General features: G+C 45.1%; 1 protein-coding gene across 2 annotated transcripts in view; it reads left to right on the forward strand.

Moving 5' to 3' along the window:
• Positions 1–18,695, forward strand: part of dspb (desmoplakin b) — a 33,286-nt gene extending 14,591 nt beyond the window's left edge. Inside the window, exons 17-24 of one of the 2 annotated variants that reach the window (XM_084355146.1) lie at positions 36–174; positions 546–739; positions 1,448–1,610; positions 1,718–1,801; positions 1,896–2,003; positions 2,478–2,576; positions 3,268–5,094; positions 6,449–18,695. In XM_084355146.1, coding sequence (XP_084211272.1) covers positions 36–174; positions 546–739; positions 1,448–1,610; positions 1,718–1,801; positions 1,896–2,003; positions 2,478–2,576; positions 3,268–5,094; positions 6,449–18,049 — 14,215 coding nt within the window. In that variant the 3' untranslated portion in view covers positions 18,050–18,695. The remainder of the gene's footprint in view (positions 1–35; positions 175–545; positions 740–1,447; positions 1,611–1,717; positions 1,802–1,895; positions 2,004–2,477; positions 2,577–3,267; positions 5,095–6,448) is intronic. The other variant, XM_084355147.1, reaches the window with a different exon arrangement.
• Positions 18,696–19,174: the final 479 nt, after the last annotated feature.

A 19,174-nucleotide genomic window follows, 5' to 3' on the forward strand; every position in this document is an offset into this window, starting at 1 on the left:
TTTTTCTTTAATGACTGTTTCTTCGTCTCTATCAGGCTGCGGGCTCTAAGGGACATGCTGGAGAGTGTGGCTCGAGCTGAGGACATAGTGAAAGTTCATGAGGCGAGACTGACCGAGAAAGAGACCACCTCTCTGTCGCCCAGTGAGGTGGAGGATTACATGTTTACCCTGCAGGTATTTTATACAACACATTACATTTCATACAATAAATGTCTTTTCTTTTGCAGCAGAGTTTCTGTTCATTTCTTACATGTTCTGCTCAAGTAAAAAAGCACCACTTGTGATGCTGCAGTTCCAGGATTTTCTTTCGCACCACTGAGCCTCATACCTGGCAAGCTGCAGCCTGGACAGAATACCAGTGCATATTAGTGCACAGCTCAGTGGTCAGCCATCAGCTTAAATTAGAAACACTGGGATGAAAAAGCTAGAGAGTCCTTCTGTGCTGCTTTTGGTGTATGGCATGATTCCCCTTGCTTTAAAAACATGCTGATAACTGGGCAGATGTCACATTTGACTGGTGTTTCCTGTGTGTTGTCGATGTGTAGACCATTAAAGCAGAGCTGGATCAGAAGAAGGAAGTTCTGGCCACCATGGAGGCAGAGTTGGACAAGGCGACCCACTGGAACAGCCAGGTGGGCGGGCCCTTCCACAGGTGTGACATTATGCTGTCCAAATACGGTGAGCATGTGGGGCTGCTGTCGGACCGCTGGAGACGCATCAATGGACAGATTGACACCAGGTGTGTTTCTCTCTCTCATTTATACCATCAACCTCACGTTCCACCCAGGTTTCCCAACAATTAACGATAAATGCAGACCTGAGGATGTGCAATATCTCTTTGTGAAGCTGTGCACAGACATTGGACAGAGCTCAGGCAGTGTATCATACAGCCATTGGCTTTGTGGTCAGCCACACAGCACACTGACCTCAAAACACATCTAGTAAACATACTAGGACAGTCTTGTTACTTAGTGTGCCAAATGAACAAATATAGTGGTTATATCACACGTGATACCATATATCCTATCTTTTTAAAGAAGAATTTGAAAATTATATAGGACAATTTGTGAGGCCATAAAACCAATGCTCTATTGATCTTTACAAATAAAGAATCGTTGGTACAGCAATGGCATAGCCATCAGTGCTGAAAAACATAATATTTAAATCAAAAATTTAATTGGATGATGACCTTAAAATGAAGAGAATGGTGACAGCCTGAGTTTCACATATGTTGTTTGTTTTGATGAGTGAAACACGTCAAAATCAAGGAGGAAGGAAATAATCTCATGTTGCCTAATGAAAATAACAATTTATTAAAGCCCGAGACACAGCTTCATTAGAGTAGAGCTTTCTGTAAAAGGGAACTCTCAGTCTTTAACTCTGTATCTGTCATTAATCAATAGTTATGAAAGTGCTTCATTTGGAATTCTTTCTGTTTCCTGCTTAGACTCCTGGATTTGCGGTCGTATCATCCTCAGCTGCAGCACTACAAGCAAACCAGCGCCTCCCTTTTTGGCTGGATCGATGTCACACGGAAAAAACAAGACGCCCTGCAGGCTACCAAGATTGACAGCATCCAGGCACTGATAGACCATATTAACAACCAAAAGGTCTCCTGCTCAGCCCTTCATTGTTATTAATGAATTTGCTTACAGTGTCGAGGGTTAATGTCTGTGTGTTAAATCAGCTGACATCTTCATATTATTGTGTTTTCAAGGCCCTGAACTCAGAAATCAAATCAAAGAGGGAGACAGTCGAGCTGGTGCTGAAGGACAATGAGGCCTGTGTGAACTCTATCAAGGTGAGGAGGCCCAAATACATACATATACAGACTGCAAACTCATCAGATGAAGTCGTTGAATTTCATGAATTTCATGACAATGTTTGTTTTACAGGACTATGAAACTGACCTGGCCTCTTACAGCTCTGGTTTGGAGACTTTGCTTAACATCCCCATCAAGAGGACAATGTTGAAGTCACCATCGATGGATCTTAATCAGGAGGTAATGAGACCAAATTCAAAACTATTTTTTATGGCGGAGTTCTAAGAATGAATTGAGGAGTCTCTGAGAATGAAGCTCCTCTGTTGTCAGATGGTACGGCAAGCAGAACAACCTGGCCTTACTAACACGCTGTATCTTGCTGTTAGCTTATTATTATGAGGACATAATATATCCAGGGAATGTTGATAACTTTAGCTTTAGCTCAACAAAATCACTAATCACTGTGCAACTGCATCTATTGGCAGCATAAGCTATCTATCTATAAGCTCACCTATGTGTATGAACAGTAACGTAACACTAATGTGTTTAAAAAAGAAAAAATAGTTTCTTTCACTAGCCAGATCAAGACAGAAGGCTCATGCTGCTTTTCTCCACAGCGTGTGCTAGTATCAACAAACATTAAAGTTCCTTGTAGCTGCTTTAAGTGACATTACATCTGAACTGAATCCTGAGTTTGCTGTGTCTTTGTCTCAGGCTACAGAACTGCAAACCCGTTACTTGGAGTTGCTTACCCTGTCTGGTGACTACAGCAAGTACCTGGGAGAGCTGCACAAAAACATGGAGGAGCTCAAGGTACTGTGTTGCATTTTTTAGCTTCCTTTTTCTTGTTTTCAGTTTTTATCATCTATTGAAAAACTAGTTATTTGGCTAAACTTACATGATAATGAAGTCAAAAATGTTTACTGTGCCTGACGTATAAATAAGATCAGATCAAGTTAGTTTTAATTGAGTTAAGGTATGCTAAGTTACATTTAGGTCTTTTAGTGTTGGAAATTAAACCTTTTTAAGAAAGAAAATAATTTTAATCCAATGTGGCAATTTCTACATAGATAAGGCTTCATCATTTTTTATTGTTTTGGTTCAGTGTTATCACACGCATCATTCCCTCTCCAGCTGTAGGAGGCAGCTGTTTCAGCAAAGAACCGCTTATAAACCCACTGTATACTACATGCCTAGCAGCAAATGGGAGACAAATATTGGACTTGACTCTAGCTGAATGTAACGTTGTTCCATGTTTAGTTGATGTGTAAATACAGTAGGTAAATGTTTGGTAACACCACATCAACTTGGTGCTAATAAGATGATAATATGCCAATGTTGTGTTTGCAGTTTGTTGCCTTGCCTCCAAGTGGCCAAAAAAATATTTTTTGGATGTTGGGTGATTCCATGAATCCGTTAAATCAATTCAAGTCAATCATACAAATAGACTGTGGTCAAGTTTTTTCATTGCCAAAGTACATTGAATCTTCATCTTTGCTTTCAGATTCGTAACACCAGGATTGACCTGTTAGAGGAGGAACTTCGGCTTCTGCGCGAAGGCATCCAAGACCGTGATGCCAAGAACAAATATCTGGAAGAGGATGTTGGCCGCTACAAGCTGGAGTTGTCCCAGTCGCAGGACACGCTGCTGTCGATGGAGGAGGTGAAGCAGAACGTTGCAGCACAGTGCAATTCCACCAGGGAGAGTCTAGACAGCACTCAGAGCCAGCTGTCAGACCTCAACGACCAGGTGACACGTCTCAACTACTTGCTCGAGGAAGAAAAGAGGAAGAGGAGGCTGGCAGAGGAGCGCTACACTCAGCAGCAGGAGGAGTACGATTCGGTGCTGAGGAAGAGGCAGAAGGAGCTGGAGACAGTCAGCTGGTCCAAGACAGAGGTGGAGAAGAGTGTGGCAAGTAAGGACCACGAGATTGAACAGCTGCGGCGACAGCTGGCTGCGGAAGCAGCAAAGATCAAGGAGCTACAGAAGGAGATGTCAAAGGTAAGAAGCCAGTGCAGTACGGAGATCAATAACTTAAAGCTCAGCTACGAATCTCAGATCCACATCAGCCACACAGACATCCAGAGGCTGGCAACCCAGAGGGAGGAGGATACAGCTGAGTTCCAGCTGCAGTATGACAGGATGGTGGCACAGAGGAGGAGTCTGGAGGAGGACGTCAGGAGGTTTAGGATGTCTATCAATGAGGCTGAAGATCAAAGGAAGAGGGCAGAGGAAGAAGCTCACAGCCAGCATGCTGTCATCATAGAGGAAGCACAAAAGAGGAGAGAACTGGAAAGTCAGGTGGAGGCCCTGATGAATCAGATAGATGAGGAAGGCAGCCAGTATAGAGAGGAGCTGGCTGAAGTCATGAGAAGTCTGCAGGAGAAGAGTGAGGAGCTGGCCTACATCACACACAGTTTAGAGGAGGAGACCCGCAGGAGAAGAACTATAGAGGAGGGGAAGGTTGTGCTTGAACAGACTTTGGCAAAGCAGGAAGTGAAGCTAACCAGTTCATCAAAGGCTGCGACCGAGCTGGGGGAGTGCAAGGAGGAGCTTCAGAAGATCTGTTTAGAGCTGGAGAGAGAGAGCAGGGAGAGAAGCAGAGTAGAACAGAACATGAGCAGGTTACAGGGACGCATGAAGGACCTTCAGGCTGTGAGAGATGGACTGGAGAGCCAAGTGGAGACTCTTAGGATGGCTAACCAAGAGGAAGTGGTCAGAAGAAGGCAGGTAGAAACAGAGCTGGAACAGGCCTCATTAGCCATGAAAGAGTACAACAGCACCATTACCACACTGCGCCAGAGCCAAGACCAAGCCGGCATGTCAGAAAAAAGAGGTGAAGAAGAACGTCTTAGGTTGCAGGAGGAGCTGGAGAGAAGCTTAAGACAAAACAAGACCTCTGCAGAGCGCATGACACAGCTGAGCGCAGAGCTGAAGGCCCTGCAGCAACAGCTCCTCCAGGAGCAGGCCAGGGTCAAAGAGGCAAACCTCAGGAATGAGAGTCTTTACAGAACTATAGAGGAGAGAAGTAAGGCATTGAATGAGAACACTGTTGAACTTCAAAGGCTGAAGGAGTTGACAGAAACTCAGACCAAAGAGAGGCTTAGGCTGGAGGAGGAACTTAGGGAATCAAGACATGATAAAGAAGAACTCTTGAGAGCTAGACAGACGTCTGATGATGAGCTCTCCACCCAGATTGCTGCCCTTGAGCTTCAGCTGCAGGCCAGTGAGCGCAGCAATAAAGATTACCACAACCTGGTTTCAGAGCTCTCCTCAGAAAGGGAGAAACTCAAGCTGGAGACTAAGAAAATACAAAACCAGGCCACCGAGGTACATGGAAGTTTGGCACTTAGTCCTGGACTGCTCTCATCTTTCCAAATCAGAGTCCAAATGTGGATCAATCAAGTAGCTAGCACTGTCTGTAGGAAGACGTTTGCTTGCATGCTGGAACACCTCTAGATCCCCTCTAGATGCATCCAACTTGGTAACTCTGATTTGAACACATACATTGAACTGTATGTGTTTAAATAAATTTGCATGACAGTCACTTGCATGCAAATATAATCTGTGCCGCCTTGCCTGCTGACCCCCACTGTTTCCTTGCCTGCACTGTGCAAAGACGTGCAGTCTGCATGCTTTTTTGCCTTTACTTCTTTTGCCCAGAATGATCAACACCATCAATGACATTATTACCACTGGTCCTTTTGTCTATGGTTTGATTATTGTCTATCATATTATTGTAGCATCTTAATGGTCTTTAAGACACATTTTGCAAACTTGTAAAAACAGCACTGATGTACACCTAAATTATCCCTAATTTAAAGTATTTTAGGCACCTCCTATTCAAATTTTTGACCAGTCAGTCAAGATCTGCACCTATCTATTGGCATTATCCATTTGTGCTGTTTTGCAAATTTACAGAATGTAGACAGCAACCATCCCAGTCTGAACTCAGTAATAGTTTTTCTGATGTTGTAGTTGTAGTTGCTGTAACCATGTAGTGTGACTATAGGATTGTCTGCAGGATTGGGAGTATTGATTTCACTGAGTATTTTTTGTACTGGAAAATCTTATTTAGAAATTGACTACTTAAAAGCCATTATCTATATACTTTTACTTCCCAGTCTTGTAAGACACTGTCTTGTTTTTATGGGTTTTTTTTCATGAGCAATGGCAGTTTGCATAGTACATTACTAACTTAACAAAGTAAATTATATTTTGGAGGAACGCACACAGACTTACTATCTATGTGTTTTGACTACAGTTACAATAAATAACAATAACTTTTGGGTTATTCAATTGTTATACCTTTTCAACTACGCTATTTTGTGGTTTAATTGATTGAATCAAGTTTTACATTAACAAAGATGCAGGACAAAAAGGCAGGAACTACAGCAAGATGATCTAAATTAAGCTGGAAGCCCAAACATTGGACCTCCTTCCAGAATTCTGCTGGTGGAAAAAAATTAATAAAGCAAGAGTGTGTGCTGTCCTCCTTGATAGTATAAAAGTTTAGTAGCATCAAAATTCTCATTTTTATTTTATTTTTGTTCCAAAATGTTTTATATATACCATGATGTATATGATGATGATGATGTAAAATGCAGATAAAAAATGAATGGCTCTTCAAATACAGTGACTAACCTTTTGTCTTTCTGCTCTTTCTCTGCTTCCACCCCCACAGACATCAGCCACAATGCAATCCATTCAGTCCCAGTACAATGACATTGTGATGGAGAGAGATGCTCTGTTGCGGAAACTTCAATTGTTAGAAAAGGACAAAGATCGCGCTCAAAGGCTAGATGAGGATCTCAGTCACAGCAAACTGTCTCTAGAGTCTGAGCTTCGCAGTAAACAACGTCTACTGGAGGATAATGAAAGGATGAAGAGGGATTTAGGTTATTGGAAGGACCAGTATGATAGTAAGCAGGGCCTGATCAGGCAATATGACTCAGAAAAGGAACGCCTGGAGAGGGAAAAGAACTCTTTGAAAAGTGAGATAGAGAGGCTGATGAGGGAACTCAAGGAGCTTGAAGAGAAATATAAAAGTAGGCTTGCAGGTATCCAGAAAGAACTGCAAGAAGTGACTGTTCACAGACAAACCATGGAAACTGAGCTGAAGAGAGCTAGAGAGCCCCCAACCTTGGATGCCTCCACTGTGATTTTTGATGGAGTCCGCAAACCAGTCACAGCAAACAAGCTGCTTGACTGTGGTGTTTTGGACAAACCAACATTTAGCCAGCTTGCGAAGGGGCATAAGACTGTCCCTGATGTGTCTGCTGACAAAAAAATCAATCTCAAAGGAACAGGACCAATAGCAGGGGTGGTAATTGAAGGTCCGAAAGGTCCAGGGTCTATTTCTGGACCCCTATGCAAAATGACTTTTACCGAAGCCAAAAAAGAGAATCTTCTGCCACCAGATAGTGCTGACCTGCTACTGGATGCTCAGGCTGCTACAGGCCACATAATTGACCCCAGGACTAATCAGAAGTTGACAGTTGATGAGGCATGTAATCAAGGTGTAGTTGATGAAGAGGACAGAGAGAGGTTGCTTGCAGCAGAAGCTGCAGCTGTAGGATATAGTGGTCCTGGCACAAGCAAACCCCTTTCAGCATTTCAGGCCATGAAGAAAGGACTGATTGACAAGAATACAACACTACGCCTGCTACAAGCACAGGAGTCTGTGGGAGGAATCCTAGATCCTGTACTCAGTGTGTTCCTTCCCAAAGACACAGCCATTGAGCGCAACTTAATTGATGATGACATACAGCGGGCTCTGAATAAGAGGCCTGAGCTCTACCTGGACCCAGAGAGTGAGGAGGGTGTAACCTATACATCAATGAAGAGGAGATGTAGAGTAGAACCACACACAGGCCTTCTGCTTCTTCCTATTACTGAGAAAGTAGACCCCTCCAAACTTGTCTTTGACGGTGTTCGGAAACCTGTCACAGCCAAGCAGCTGGCTGATTGTGGTGTGCTGGACAAGCCAACATTGAAAGATCTAGAAAAGGGAAAGAAAAATGTCCCAGAGGTGTCTGTAGACAAAAAAGTTAATCTGAAGGGGACTGGGCCTATTGCTGGAGTTATCGCTGGGAGTAAAGGCAAAATGTCTTTGTCAGAAGCCAAGAAACAGATGCTGCTGCCTGAAGATAGCGCAGATTTGCTACTGGAAGCCCAGGCTGCCACAGGTCACATCATTGACCCCAGAACCAATCAGAAGCTGACTGTAGAGGAGGCATGTGTCAGAGGGGTGGTGGATATTATGGATCGAGACAAATTATTGGCAGCAGAGGCTGCCGCTGTGGGATACAAGGACCCTAGTGCAGCCAAGCCTCTCTCAGTGTTTGAGGCCATGAAGAAGGGACTAATTGATGAGATGACTGGGCTACGTCTGCTTCAGGCTCAGGAGTCAGTGGGAGGCATTCTAGATCCCAACCTTAGTGTGTTCCTCCCCAAAGATACTGCTATCAAGCGCAAACTTTTTGATCAAAACCTCCGTCAAGCTCTAAACCAGAGTCCTAAGTGTTACCTTGACCCAGACACTGAGAATGATGCCAGTTATGGGGCACTGAAGAAAAGATGCAAGACAGAGCCTCATACAGGCCTTCTGCTTTTGCCTATCACTGAGAGGCTAGACCCTTCCAAACTTGTCTTTGATGGTGTTCGGAAACCTGTCACAGCCAAGCAGCTGGCTGACTGTGGTGTGCTGGACAAGCCAACATTGAAAGATCTAGAAAAGGGAAAGAAAACTGTCCCAGAGGTGTCTGTAGACAAAAATGTTAATCTGAAGGGGACTGGGCCTATTGCTGGAGTTGTAGTTGGGAGTAAAGGTAAAATGTCTTTGTCAGAAGCCAAGAAACAGATGCTGCTGCCTGAAGATAGTGCAGATTTGCTACTGGAAGCGCAGGCTGCCACAGGCCACATCATTGACCCTAGAACCAATCAGAAGCTGACTGTAGAGGAGGCATGTGCCAGAGGAGTGGTGGACATTAGGGATCGAGACAAATTATTGGCAGCAGAAGCTGCTGCTGTTGGCTACCTGGATCCTAGCACAGCTAAACCTCTCTCAGTGTTTGAGGCCCTGAAGAAGGGACTAATTGATGGGACAACTGGGCTTCGTCGGCTGCAGGCTCAGGAGTCTGTGGGAGGCATTCTAGATCCCAACCTCAGTGTGTTCCTCCCCAAAGATACAGCTATCAAGCGCAACCTTTTGGATGAAAATCTCTCTCGTGCTCTAAACCAGAGTCCCAAGTGTTACCTTGACCCAGACACTGAGAATGATGCCAGTTATGGGGCACTGAAGAAAAGATGCAAGACAGAGCCTCACACAGGTCTTCTGCTTTTGCCAATCACTGAGAAGCTAGACCCTTCCAAACTGATCTTTGATGGTGTACGTAAGCCAGTATCAGCAAAGCAGTTGCTTGATTGTGGGGTCCTGGACAAACCAACATTCAACCAACTAATGAAGGGTGAGAAAACTGTCCCTGAGGTCTCAGTGGATAAGAAGGTCTTTCTAAAGGGGACAGGACCAATTGCTGGTGTGGCAGCTGGATCTTCAGGAAAAATGTCTTTTTCAGAGGCCAAGAAACACAAGACTATGCCCGCAGACAGTGCAGATTTACTTCTGGATGCTCAAGCTGCTACAGGCCACATCATTGACCCAACAAACAATCAAAAGCTGACTGTAGAGGAAGCATGTGCAAGAGGAGTGGTGGATAATGCGGACCGAGATAGACTCTTAGCAGCAGAAGCTGCTGCTGTGGGCTACCGGGATCCTACCACAGCCAAGACTCTTTCAGTGTTTGAGGCAGTGAAGAAGGGATTAATTGATAGGGAGACTGGGCTACGTCTGCTGCAGGCCCAAGAGTCTGCAGGGGGCATTCTAGATCCCAACCTTAGTGTGTTCCTTCCTAAAGACACAGCTATTAAGCGCAACCTTTTGGATGAAGATCTCTGTCGTGCTCTAAACAAGATGCCTGAGTGTTACCTTGACCCAGACACTGAACATGATGTCAGCTATGGGGCATTAAAGAAAAGATGCAAAACAGAGTCTCACACAGGCCTGGTACTTCTGCCAATCACTGAGAGGAAAGATCCTTCCAAATTGATGTTTGATGGCGTCCGTAAGCCAGTCTCAGCACAACAGTTGCTTGACTGTGGGGTTCTTGACAAGCCAACATTTAATCAGCTAGCAAAAGGGGATAAAACTGTTCCAGAGGTGTCTATGGAAAAGATAGTCAATCTGAAAGGCACTGGACCCATTGCTGGGATTGAAGCTGGACGTCAAGGCAAAATGTCTTTGTCAGAAGCCAAGAAACAGATGCTTCTGCCTGAGGAAAGTGCAGATTTGCTACTGGAAGCGCAGGCTGCCACAGGTCATATCATTGACCCTAAAACTGACCAGAAATTAACAGTAGAGGAGGCATGTGCCAGAGGGGTGGTGGACATAAGGGATCGAGACAAATTATTGGCAGCAGAGGCTGCTGCTGTGGGATACAAGGATCGTAGTGCAGCCAAGCCCCTCTCAGTGTTTGAGGCCATAAAGAAGGGACTAATTGACAAAAAGACTGGGCTACGTCTGCTGCAGGCTCAGGAGTCAGTGGGAGGCATTCTAGATCCCAACCTCAGCGTGTTCCTCCCCAAAGATACAGCTATCAAGCACAACCTTTTGGATGAAAACCTCCGTCAAGCACTTAACCAGAGTCCCAAGTGTTACCTTGACCCAGACACTGAGAATGATGCCAGTTATGGGGCACTGAAGAAAAGATGCAAGACAGAGCCTCACACAGGTCTTTTGCTTTTGCCAGTAACTGAGAGGCTAGACCCTTCCAAACTGATCTTTGATGGTGTCCGTAAGCCAGTATCAGCACAACAGTTGCTTGATTGTGGGGTTCTTGACAAACCAACATTTAACCAGCTAATGAAGGGGGAGAAAACTGTCCCAGAGGTGTCTGTGGATAAGAAGGTGTTTTTAAAGGGGACAGGATCGATTGCTGGTGTGGCAGCTGGACCTGTAGGGAAAATGTCTTTATCAGACGCCAAGAATCAGATGCTCATGCCCCGGGATAGTGCAGATTTACTTCTGGATGCCCAGGCTGCCACAGGCCACATCATCGACCCCACAAATAATCAAAAGCTGACTGTAGAGGAAGCATGTGCAAAAGGAGTGGTGGATAATAGGGATCGAGATAGACTCTTAGCAGCAGAAGCTGCTGCTGTGGGATACAAGGATCGTAGTGCACCCAAGCCTCTCTCAGTGTTCGAGGCCCTGAAAAAGGGACTAATTGACAGGAAGACTGGGTTGCGCCTGCTGCAAGCCCAGGAGTCTGCAGGGGGCATTCTAGATCCCAATCTCAGTGTGTTCTTTCCTAAAGACATAGCTATTAAGCGCAACCTTTTGGATGAAGATCTCTGTCGTGCTCTAAACAAGATGCCTGAGTGTTACCTCGACCCAGACACTGAACGTGATGCCAGCTATGGGGCATTAAAGAAAAGATGCAAAACAGAGTCTCACACAGGCCTGGTACTTCTCCCAATCACTGAGAGGAAAGATCCAACCAAATTGATGTTTGATGGTGTCCGTAAGCCAGTCTCAGCACAGCAATTGTTTGAATGTGGAGTCCTTGACAAGCCAACATTTAACCAGCTAGCAAAAGGGGAGAAAACTGTTCCAGAGGTGTCTATGGAAAAGATAGTCAATCTGAAAGGCACTGGACCCATTGCTGGGGTGGAAGCGGGACGTCAAGGCAAAATGTCTTTTTCAGAAGCCAAGAAACAGATGCTTCTGCCTGAGGAAAGTGCAAATTTGCTACTGGAAGCGCAGGCTGCCACAGGTCATATCATTGACCCTAAAACTGATCAGAAATTAACAGTAGAGGAGGCATGTGCCAGAGGGGTGGTGGACATAAAGGATCGAGACAAATTATTGGCAGCAGAGGCTGCTGCTGTGGGATACAAGGATCGTAGTGCAGCCAAGCCCCTCTCAGTGTTTGAGGCCATAAAGAAGGGACTAATTGACAAGATGACTGGGCTACGTCTGCTGCAGGCTCAGGAGTCTGTAGGAGGCATTCTAGATCCCAACCTCAGCGTGTTCCTCCCCAAAGATACAGCTATCAAGCACAACCTTTTGGATGAAAACCTCCGTCAAGCACTTAACCAGAGTCCCAAGTGTTACCTTGACCCAGACACTGAGAATGATGCCAGTTATGGGGCACTGAAGAAAAGATGCAAGACAGAGCCTCACACAGGTCTTCTGCTTTTGCCAGTAACTGAGAGGCTAGACCCTTCCAAACTGATCTTTGATGGTGTCCGTAAACCAATATCAGCACAACAGTTGCTTGATTGTGGGGTCCTTGACAAACCAACATTTAACCAACTAATGAAGGGGGAGAAAACTGTCCCAGAGGTGTCGGTGGATAAGAAGGTGTTTTTAAAGGGGACAGGATCGATTGCTGGTGTGGCAGCTGGACCTTTAGGGAAAATGTCTTTATCAGATGCCAAGAATCAGATGCTCATGCCCCGGGACAGTGCAGATTTGCTTCTGGATGCTCAGGCTGCCACAGGCCACATCATTGACCCAACAAACAATCAAAAGCTGACTGTAGAGGAGGCATGTGCAAAAGGAGTGGTGGATAATAGGGATCGAGATAGACTCTTAGCAGCAGAAGCTGCTGCTGTGGGATACAAGGATCGTAGTGCACCCAAGCCCCTCTCAGTGTTCGAGGCCCTGAAAAAGGGACTAATTGACAGGAAGACTGGGTTGCGCCTGCTGCAAGCCCAGGAGTCTGTGGGAGGTATTCTAGATCCCAATCTCAGTGTGTTCTTTCCTAAAGACATAGCTATTAAGCGCAACCTTTTGGATGAAGATCTCTGTCGTGCTCTAAACAAGATGCCTGAGTGTTACCTCGACCCAGACACTGAACGTGATGCCAGCTATGGGGCATTAAAGAAAAGATGCAAAACAGAGTCTCACACAGGCCTGGTACTTCTCCCAATCACTGAGAGGAAAGATCCAACCAAATTGATGTTTGATGGTGTCCGTAAGCCAGTCTCAGCACAGCAATTGTTTGAATGTGGAGTCCTTGACAAGCCAACATTTAATCAGCTAGCGAAAGGGGAGAAAACTGTTCCAGAGGTGTCTATGGGAAAGGTAGTCAATCTGAAAGGCACTGGACCCATTGCTGGGGTGGAAGCGGGACGTCAAGGCAAAATGTCTTTGTCAGAAGCCAAGAAACAGATGCTTCTGCCTGAGGAAAGTGCAGATTTGCTACTGGAAGCGCAGGCTGCCACAGGTCATATCATTGACCCTAAAACTGATCAGAAATTAACAGTAGAGGAGGCATGTGCCAGAGGGGTGGTGGACATAAGGGATCGAGACAAATTATTGGCAGCAGAGGCTGCTGCTGTGGGATACAAGGATCGTAGTGCAGCCAAGCCCCTCTCAGTGTTTGAGGCCATAAAGAAGGGACTAATTGACAAGAAGACTGGGCTACGTCTGCTGCAGGCTCAGGAGTCAGTGGGAGGCATTCTAGATCCCAACCTCAGCGTGTTCCTCCCAAAAGATACAGCTATCAAGCACAACCTTTTGGATGAAAACCTCCGTCAAGCACTTAACCAGAGTCCCAAGTGTTACCTTGACCCAGACACTGAGAATGATGCCAGTTATGGGGCACTGAAGAAAAGATGCAAGACAGAGCCTCACACAGGTCTTTTGCTTTTGCCAGTAACTGAGAGGCTAGACCCTTCCAAACTGATCTTTGATGGTGTCCGTAAGCCAGTATCAGCACAACAGTTGCTTGATTGTGGGGTTCTTGACAAACCAACATTTAATCAGCTAATGAAGGGGGAGAAAACTGTCCCAGAGGTGTCTGTGGATAAGAAGGTGTTTTTAAAGGGGACAGGATCGATTGCTGGTGTGGCAGCTGGACCTTTAGGGAAAATGTCTTTATCAGACGCCAAGAATCAGATGCTCATGCCCCGGGATAGTGCAGATTTGCTCCTGGATGCCCAGGCTGCCACAGGCCACATCATTGACCCCACAAACAATCAAAAGCTGACTGTAGAGGAAGCATGTGCAAAAGGAGTGGTGGATAAAAGGGATCGAGATAGACTCTTAGCAGCAGAAGCTGCTGCTGTGGGATACAAGGATCGTAGTGCACCCAAGCCCCTCTCAGTGTTCGAGGCCCTGAAAAAGGGACTAATTGACAGGAAGACTGGGCTGCGCCTGCTGCAAGCCCAGGAGTCTGTGGGAGGTATTCTAGATCCCAATCTCAGTGTGTTCTTTCCTAAAGACATAGCTATTAAGCGCAACCTTTTGGATGAAGATCTCTGTCGTGCTCTGAACAAGATGCCTGAGTGTTACCTCGACCCAGACACTGAACGTGATGCCAGCTATGGGGCATTAAAGAAAAGATGCAAAACAGAGTCTCACACAGGCCTGGTACTTCTCCCAATCACTGAGAGAAAAGATCCTTCCAAATTGATGTTTGATGGTGTCCGTAAGCCAGTCTCAGCACAGCAATTGTTTGAATGTGGAGTCCTTGACAAGCCAACATTTAACCAGCTAGGGAAAGGGGAGAAAACTGTCCCAGAGGTGTCTATGGAAAAGATAGTCAATCTGAAAGGCACTGGACCCATTGCTGGGGTGGAAGTTGGACATCAAGGCAAAATGTCTTTGTCAGAAGCCAAGAAACAGATGCTACTGCCTAAAGATTGTGCAGATTTGCTACTGGAAGCGCAGGCTGCCACAGGCCACATCATTGACCCCAAAACCAATCAGAAGCTGACTGTAGAGGAGGCATGTGCCAGAGGGGTGGTGGATATTGGGGATCGAGACAAATTATTGGCAGCAGAGGCTGCTGCTGTTGGCTACCGTGATCCTAGCACAGCTAAGCCGCTTTCAGTGTTTGAGGCCATGAAGAAGGGACTAATTGATGGGACAACTGGGCTTCGTCTGCTGCAGGCTCAGGAGTCAGTGGGAGGCATTCTAGATCCCAACCTCAGTGTGTTCTTCCCCAAAGATACAGCTATCAAGCGCAACCTTTTGGATGAAAACCTCCGTCAAGCTCTGAACCAGAGTTCCAAGTGTTACCTTGACCCAGAAACGGAGAATGATGCCAGTTATGGGGCACTGAAGAAAAGATGCAAGACAGAGCCTCACACAGGTCTGCTGCTTTTGCCAATCACTGAGAGGCTGGACCCTTCCAAACTGATTTTTGATGGTGTCTGTAAGCCAATATCAGCACAACAGTTGCTTGATTGTGGGGTTCTTGACAAACCAACATTCAACCAACTAATTAAGGGTGAGAAAACTGTCCCTGAGGTGTCTGTGGATAAGAAGGTCTTTTTAAAGGGGACAGGATCAATTGCTGGTGTGGCAGCTGGACCTTTAGGGAAAATGTCCTTTACAGAGGCAAAGAAACAGAAGATCATGCCTTCCGACTGTGCTGACATGCTACTAGATGCTCAGGCAGCCACAGGCCACATCATTGACCCCAAAAATAATCAGAAACTGACAGTGAAAGAAGCATGTGCTCGAGGAGTAGTGGATAAGGACGATGAGTCAAAGCTGCATGCAGCTGAGGCTGCCGCTATAGGTTACAGAGACCCAAGTACTGCCAGGCTCCTGTCAGTTGGCCAGGCCATGAAGAAGGGATTAATCGACAGGGACACAGCTCTACGCATGCTTCAGGCACAACAGTCAGTAGGGGGTATTTTTGACCCTGCCTTGAGTGTATTCCTACCTAAAGACATTGCTAAGGATAGGGATCTCATAGATGAGGACCTATACCGGGCCCTGAATCAGAATCCTGCGTGCTTTCTGGACCCAGACACCCAACAAGCAACTACCTATATATCTCTAAAGAAAAAATGCAAAGCAGATCCAAGGACAGGTCTCTTGCTCCTCCCTGAACCTAAAAAGCCATTAACTGTTCAGGGGCTCAGGGACCAGGTGTTGGTCACAGATCTAGTGGATGCCAACCTGCTGGAACGTTCTGATATGGGCAAACTGAGGGAGGGCAGATTGACGAGCAAGGACATTGAAGACCGTCTGCGCCCCTACCTAAGAGGTTCTACCTGCATAGCAGGAGTTTATGATGAGGCAAATGATAAGATGATGCCCATTTATCAGGCCATGAAAGATGGACTGTTGCAATCAGGGACCACTCTGGACCTGCTTGAGGCCCAGGCTGCCTCAGGCTTCATTGTCGATCCTGTCAACAACCTTTACCTGACTGTTAGTGATGCCTACAATAAAGGACTGTTTGGGCCAGAGTTTAGGGACAACCTTCTATCAGCAGAGAGGGCTGTGACTGGCTATAAACTGCCTGGCACAGACAAGACTATATCCCTCTATCAGGCCATAGAAAGAGGTCTAGTGGAGAAAGGTAAAGGCATCCATCTGCTAGAAGCCCAGATTGCTAGCGGTGGTATCATTGATCCTGAACATGGCCATCGTATTGACACGAACACAGCCTACAAGAGAGGTTGCTTTGATGAGAAAATGAAAAAGATCCTGACAGAACAGAGTGCTGACTGTAAGGGTTTCTTTGACCCAAACACAGAGGAAAAACTAACCTATGCAGAGCTTAAAAAATGCTGTATAACAGATAAAAAGACTGGCCTCATCCTTCTGCCTATCATGGACAAGCAAAAGCTAGAGTCAACTCTGAAGAACACTCTGAGAAAGAGGAGAGTGGTCATTGTGGACCCAGAGACTAATAAAGAGATGACAGTACGTGAAGCTTATGACAAAGGATATATAGACCACGACACCTTCCTGGAGCTGTCTGAGCAGGAGTGCGAGTGGGAAGAGATCACTATCACTGCTCCAGATGGCACCACACAGTTTCTTATCATTGACAGGAAGACTGGAAGACAGTATGATATTACTGAGCTGCTTGAAAAGCGAGTAATTACTCAATCAGATCTAGATAAGTACAGATCACGTGCCATCACCCTTACTCAATTTGCAGACATCATCACCAGCAAGACCAAACATGGATCATCATCACTATCATCATCATCAACTTCCAGACAATCAGCAGCCTCAGTTACATCCTCAGTTATATCAAAATCATCATCATCATCGTCATCATCATCATCATCATCAACTTCAAGACCACTGGCAACCTCAGGGTCATCCTCAGTGACATTATCTTCATCATCAACTTCAAGACCATCAGCAGCCTCAGGTACATCCTCAATGATGTCATCATCATCATCATCAACTTCAATGTCTGCATCTTCAGGTGCATCATCAGTGAAATCATCATCAACTTTAAGAACAGCAGGAGCAGTGACATCATCGTCATCATCATCATCATCATCATCATCAGTCTCGTCAAGACCTTTATCACCTACTCTCGCCAAGATGACTACAACAAGAACTACCACTGTTACAGAGCGAGGCAGTGCAATCCGCAGTGTATCTCCAGACTCACGTGACGGCTATAGGAATATATCCAGTGTGTCTATCAGTCTTGCCTCCCCTATTGAAACAGTAGGTGAACAGGAACCTGTGGGTGCCGTTTTTGACACAGAGACTCTAGAAAAGATATCAATCATAGAGGCTCTAGATCGTGGTCTGGTGGATTCCATCACTGCACAGAGACTACTGGAGGCCCAGGCCTGCACTGGAGGAATTGTCAATCCCACAAATGGCCACAGGCTTGGTATCCAAGAAGCCTCCCGCCTTGGTATAATATATGATGACATGGTCCCTAAACTCAAGCCTGCCCAGAAAGCCTACATTGGTTTTGAGGATGTAAAAACCAGGAGGAAGATGTCTGTTGCTGAGGCAATGAAGGAGGCGTGGGTGCCATATGAGGCAGGGCAGAGGTTCATGGAGTTCCAGTTTGTGACAGGGGGGCTTCATGACCCAGAAAGGGGCTGTCGGAGAACCATCCAAGATGCTTTGAAAATGGGCTGGCTCGATGGGAGAGCAGCTCAGAGGCTCCAAGACATTAACCATCACACAAAGAATCTGACCTGCCCGAAGAGCAAACTTAACATCTCTTACAAGGAAGCACTGGATAATTGCCTTGTGGAGGAAAGCACAGGGGTAAAAATGCTCCAGGCATCATCTATGTCTTCCAGAGGAATCAGCAGTCCTTACAATGTCTCCTCTGCCCCAGGATCCACCACCGGATCCAGGAGTGGCTCACGACGAAGTTCCCGCAGGAGCAGTGTGGACTTAGGCTCCCCTGCTTCCTCATTAACTGGTAGCCACAGTCATTCTAGCTTCGGCAGCTTCAGCTTCTTTTCCACGTCTTCCACCAAATAAATCAAGAAAAGGTTCTGCTCACTCATAGTCTTCTCTTGCAAATGAAACCAATTTTGTTGAGAGTATATTGATTGTTCAGAATAGAACTGGAAAATGTGTGGGTGGTGTATGAGGAAAAAAATTCAAAACTATTTTTGAATAGTTTTAGATTTTAGCTTTGGTGTTGCTATGCTTTTAGAAATGCTGTAGTTCAAATGATTATGGAAAGTGACACTACCAAGCTGTTTTTTTTTTATGAAAATGGACTAAAGTATTAATGGCACCCATCAAAAGGTATTTTGATTGAAAATAAAATGTTAGTGATTATAAATGTTGGTGCCTCTAAAATAGGCTTGGAAATGATTGCCATGTTCTTGCATATACATATTTCAAATGTATTTTTCCAAAATCTTCATGGAATTAAATATCTTTTTTAAGCTTTGCATTAGTAACAATAACATAATGGTGTTATGTTTACATTATTTGGACATCTAAAATGCCTGTTTTTTGAGGGAAGGGATGCAAGGTTGGGATACAGTTATTTGCATAATTACTTTATTTTTACTGAATCAGTTGTCGACCATTGTTTTTGCTGTTTAGTGCTTCCAGTTTTGTAACAGTTTCTCAATATCTTAAAATAAAAGCTGAGCTTTGAGTCTTTTACTCATATGGATTCATGACTGTTCTTTTTCATGGTCAGTTTCATGCAGAATATAAATACTTTTGACAGCCTCATGTAAGATATAGATATTCCTGTGTGTGTAGGTGCTTGTAAGAGCCCCCAGTTGAAAAGGACTTTAATTCTACTAAAGTATAAAATTGTAAGAATAAAGCTGTTATGTGAGCTGTGATACCATTGGGAAAATAATACTTCAGTATGGTTAAGTAGTCAAATGAAATGTCAAGGACAAATAATACTAAAATGAAAGCTAAATAAGCTTGAATACATGTCTGCATTAATCTTTTGTCTTCAGTTCTCATTTAGATTTTCAATGACAATTTTAACATTCAGTATCATGGCTTTACTGCTTGTAAAATATGTGCATTTTGGACATCTGTTATTCCAATTTAAGAACATTGGGAGCAAATAACAGAAAACTTTAATTTAAAGCTTGTATATGGAAAGCACAAATGAAAGCCGTAAAG

The sequence above is a fragment of the Pagrus pagrus genome (genome assembly GCF_965226575.1).
Source record: "Pagrus pagrus genome assembly, chromosome: 6".
Classification (NCBI taxonomy): domain Eukaryota; kingdom Metazoa; phylum Chordata; class Actinopteri; order Spariformes; family Sparidae; genus Pagrus; species Pagrus pagrus.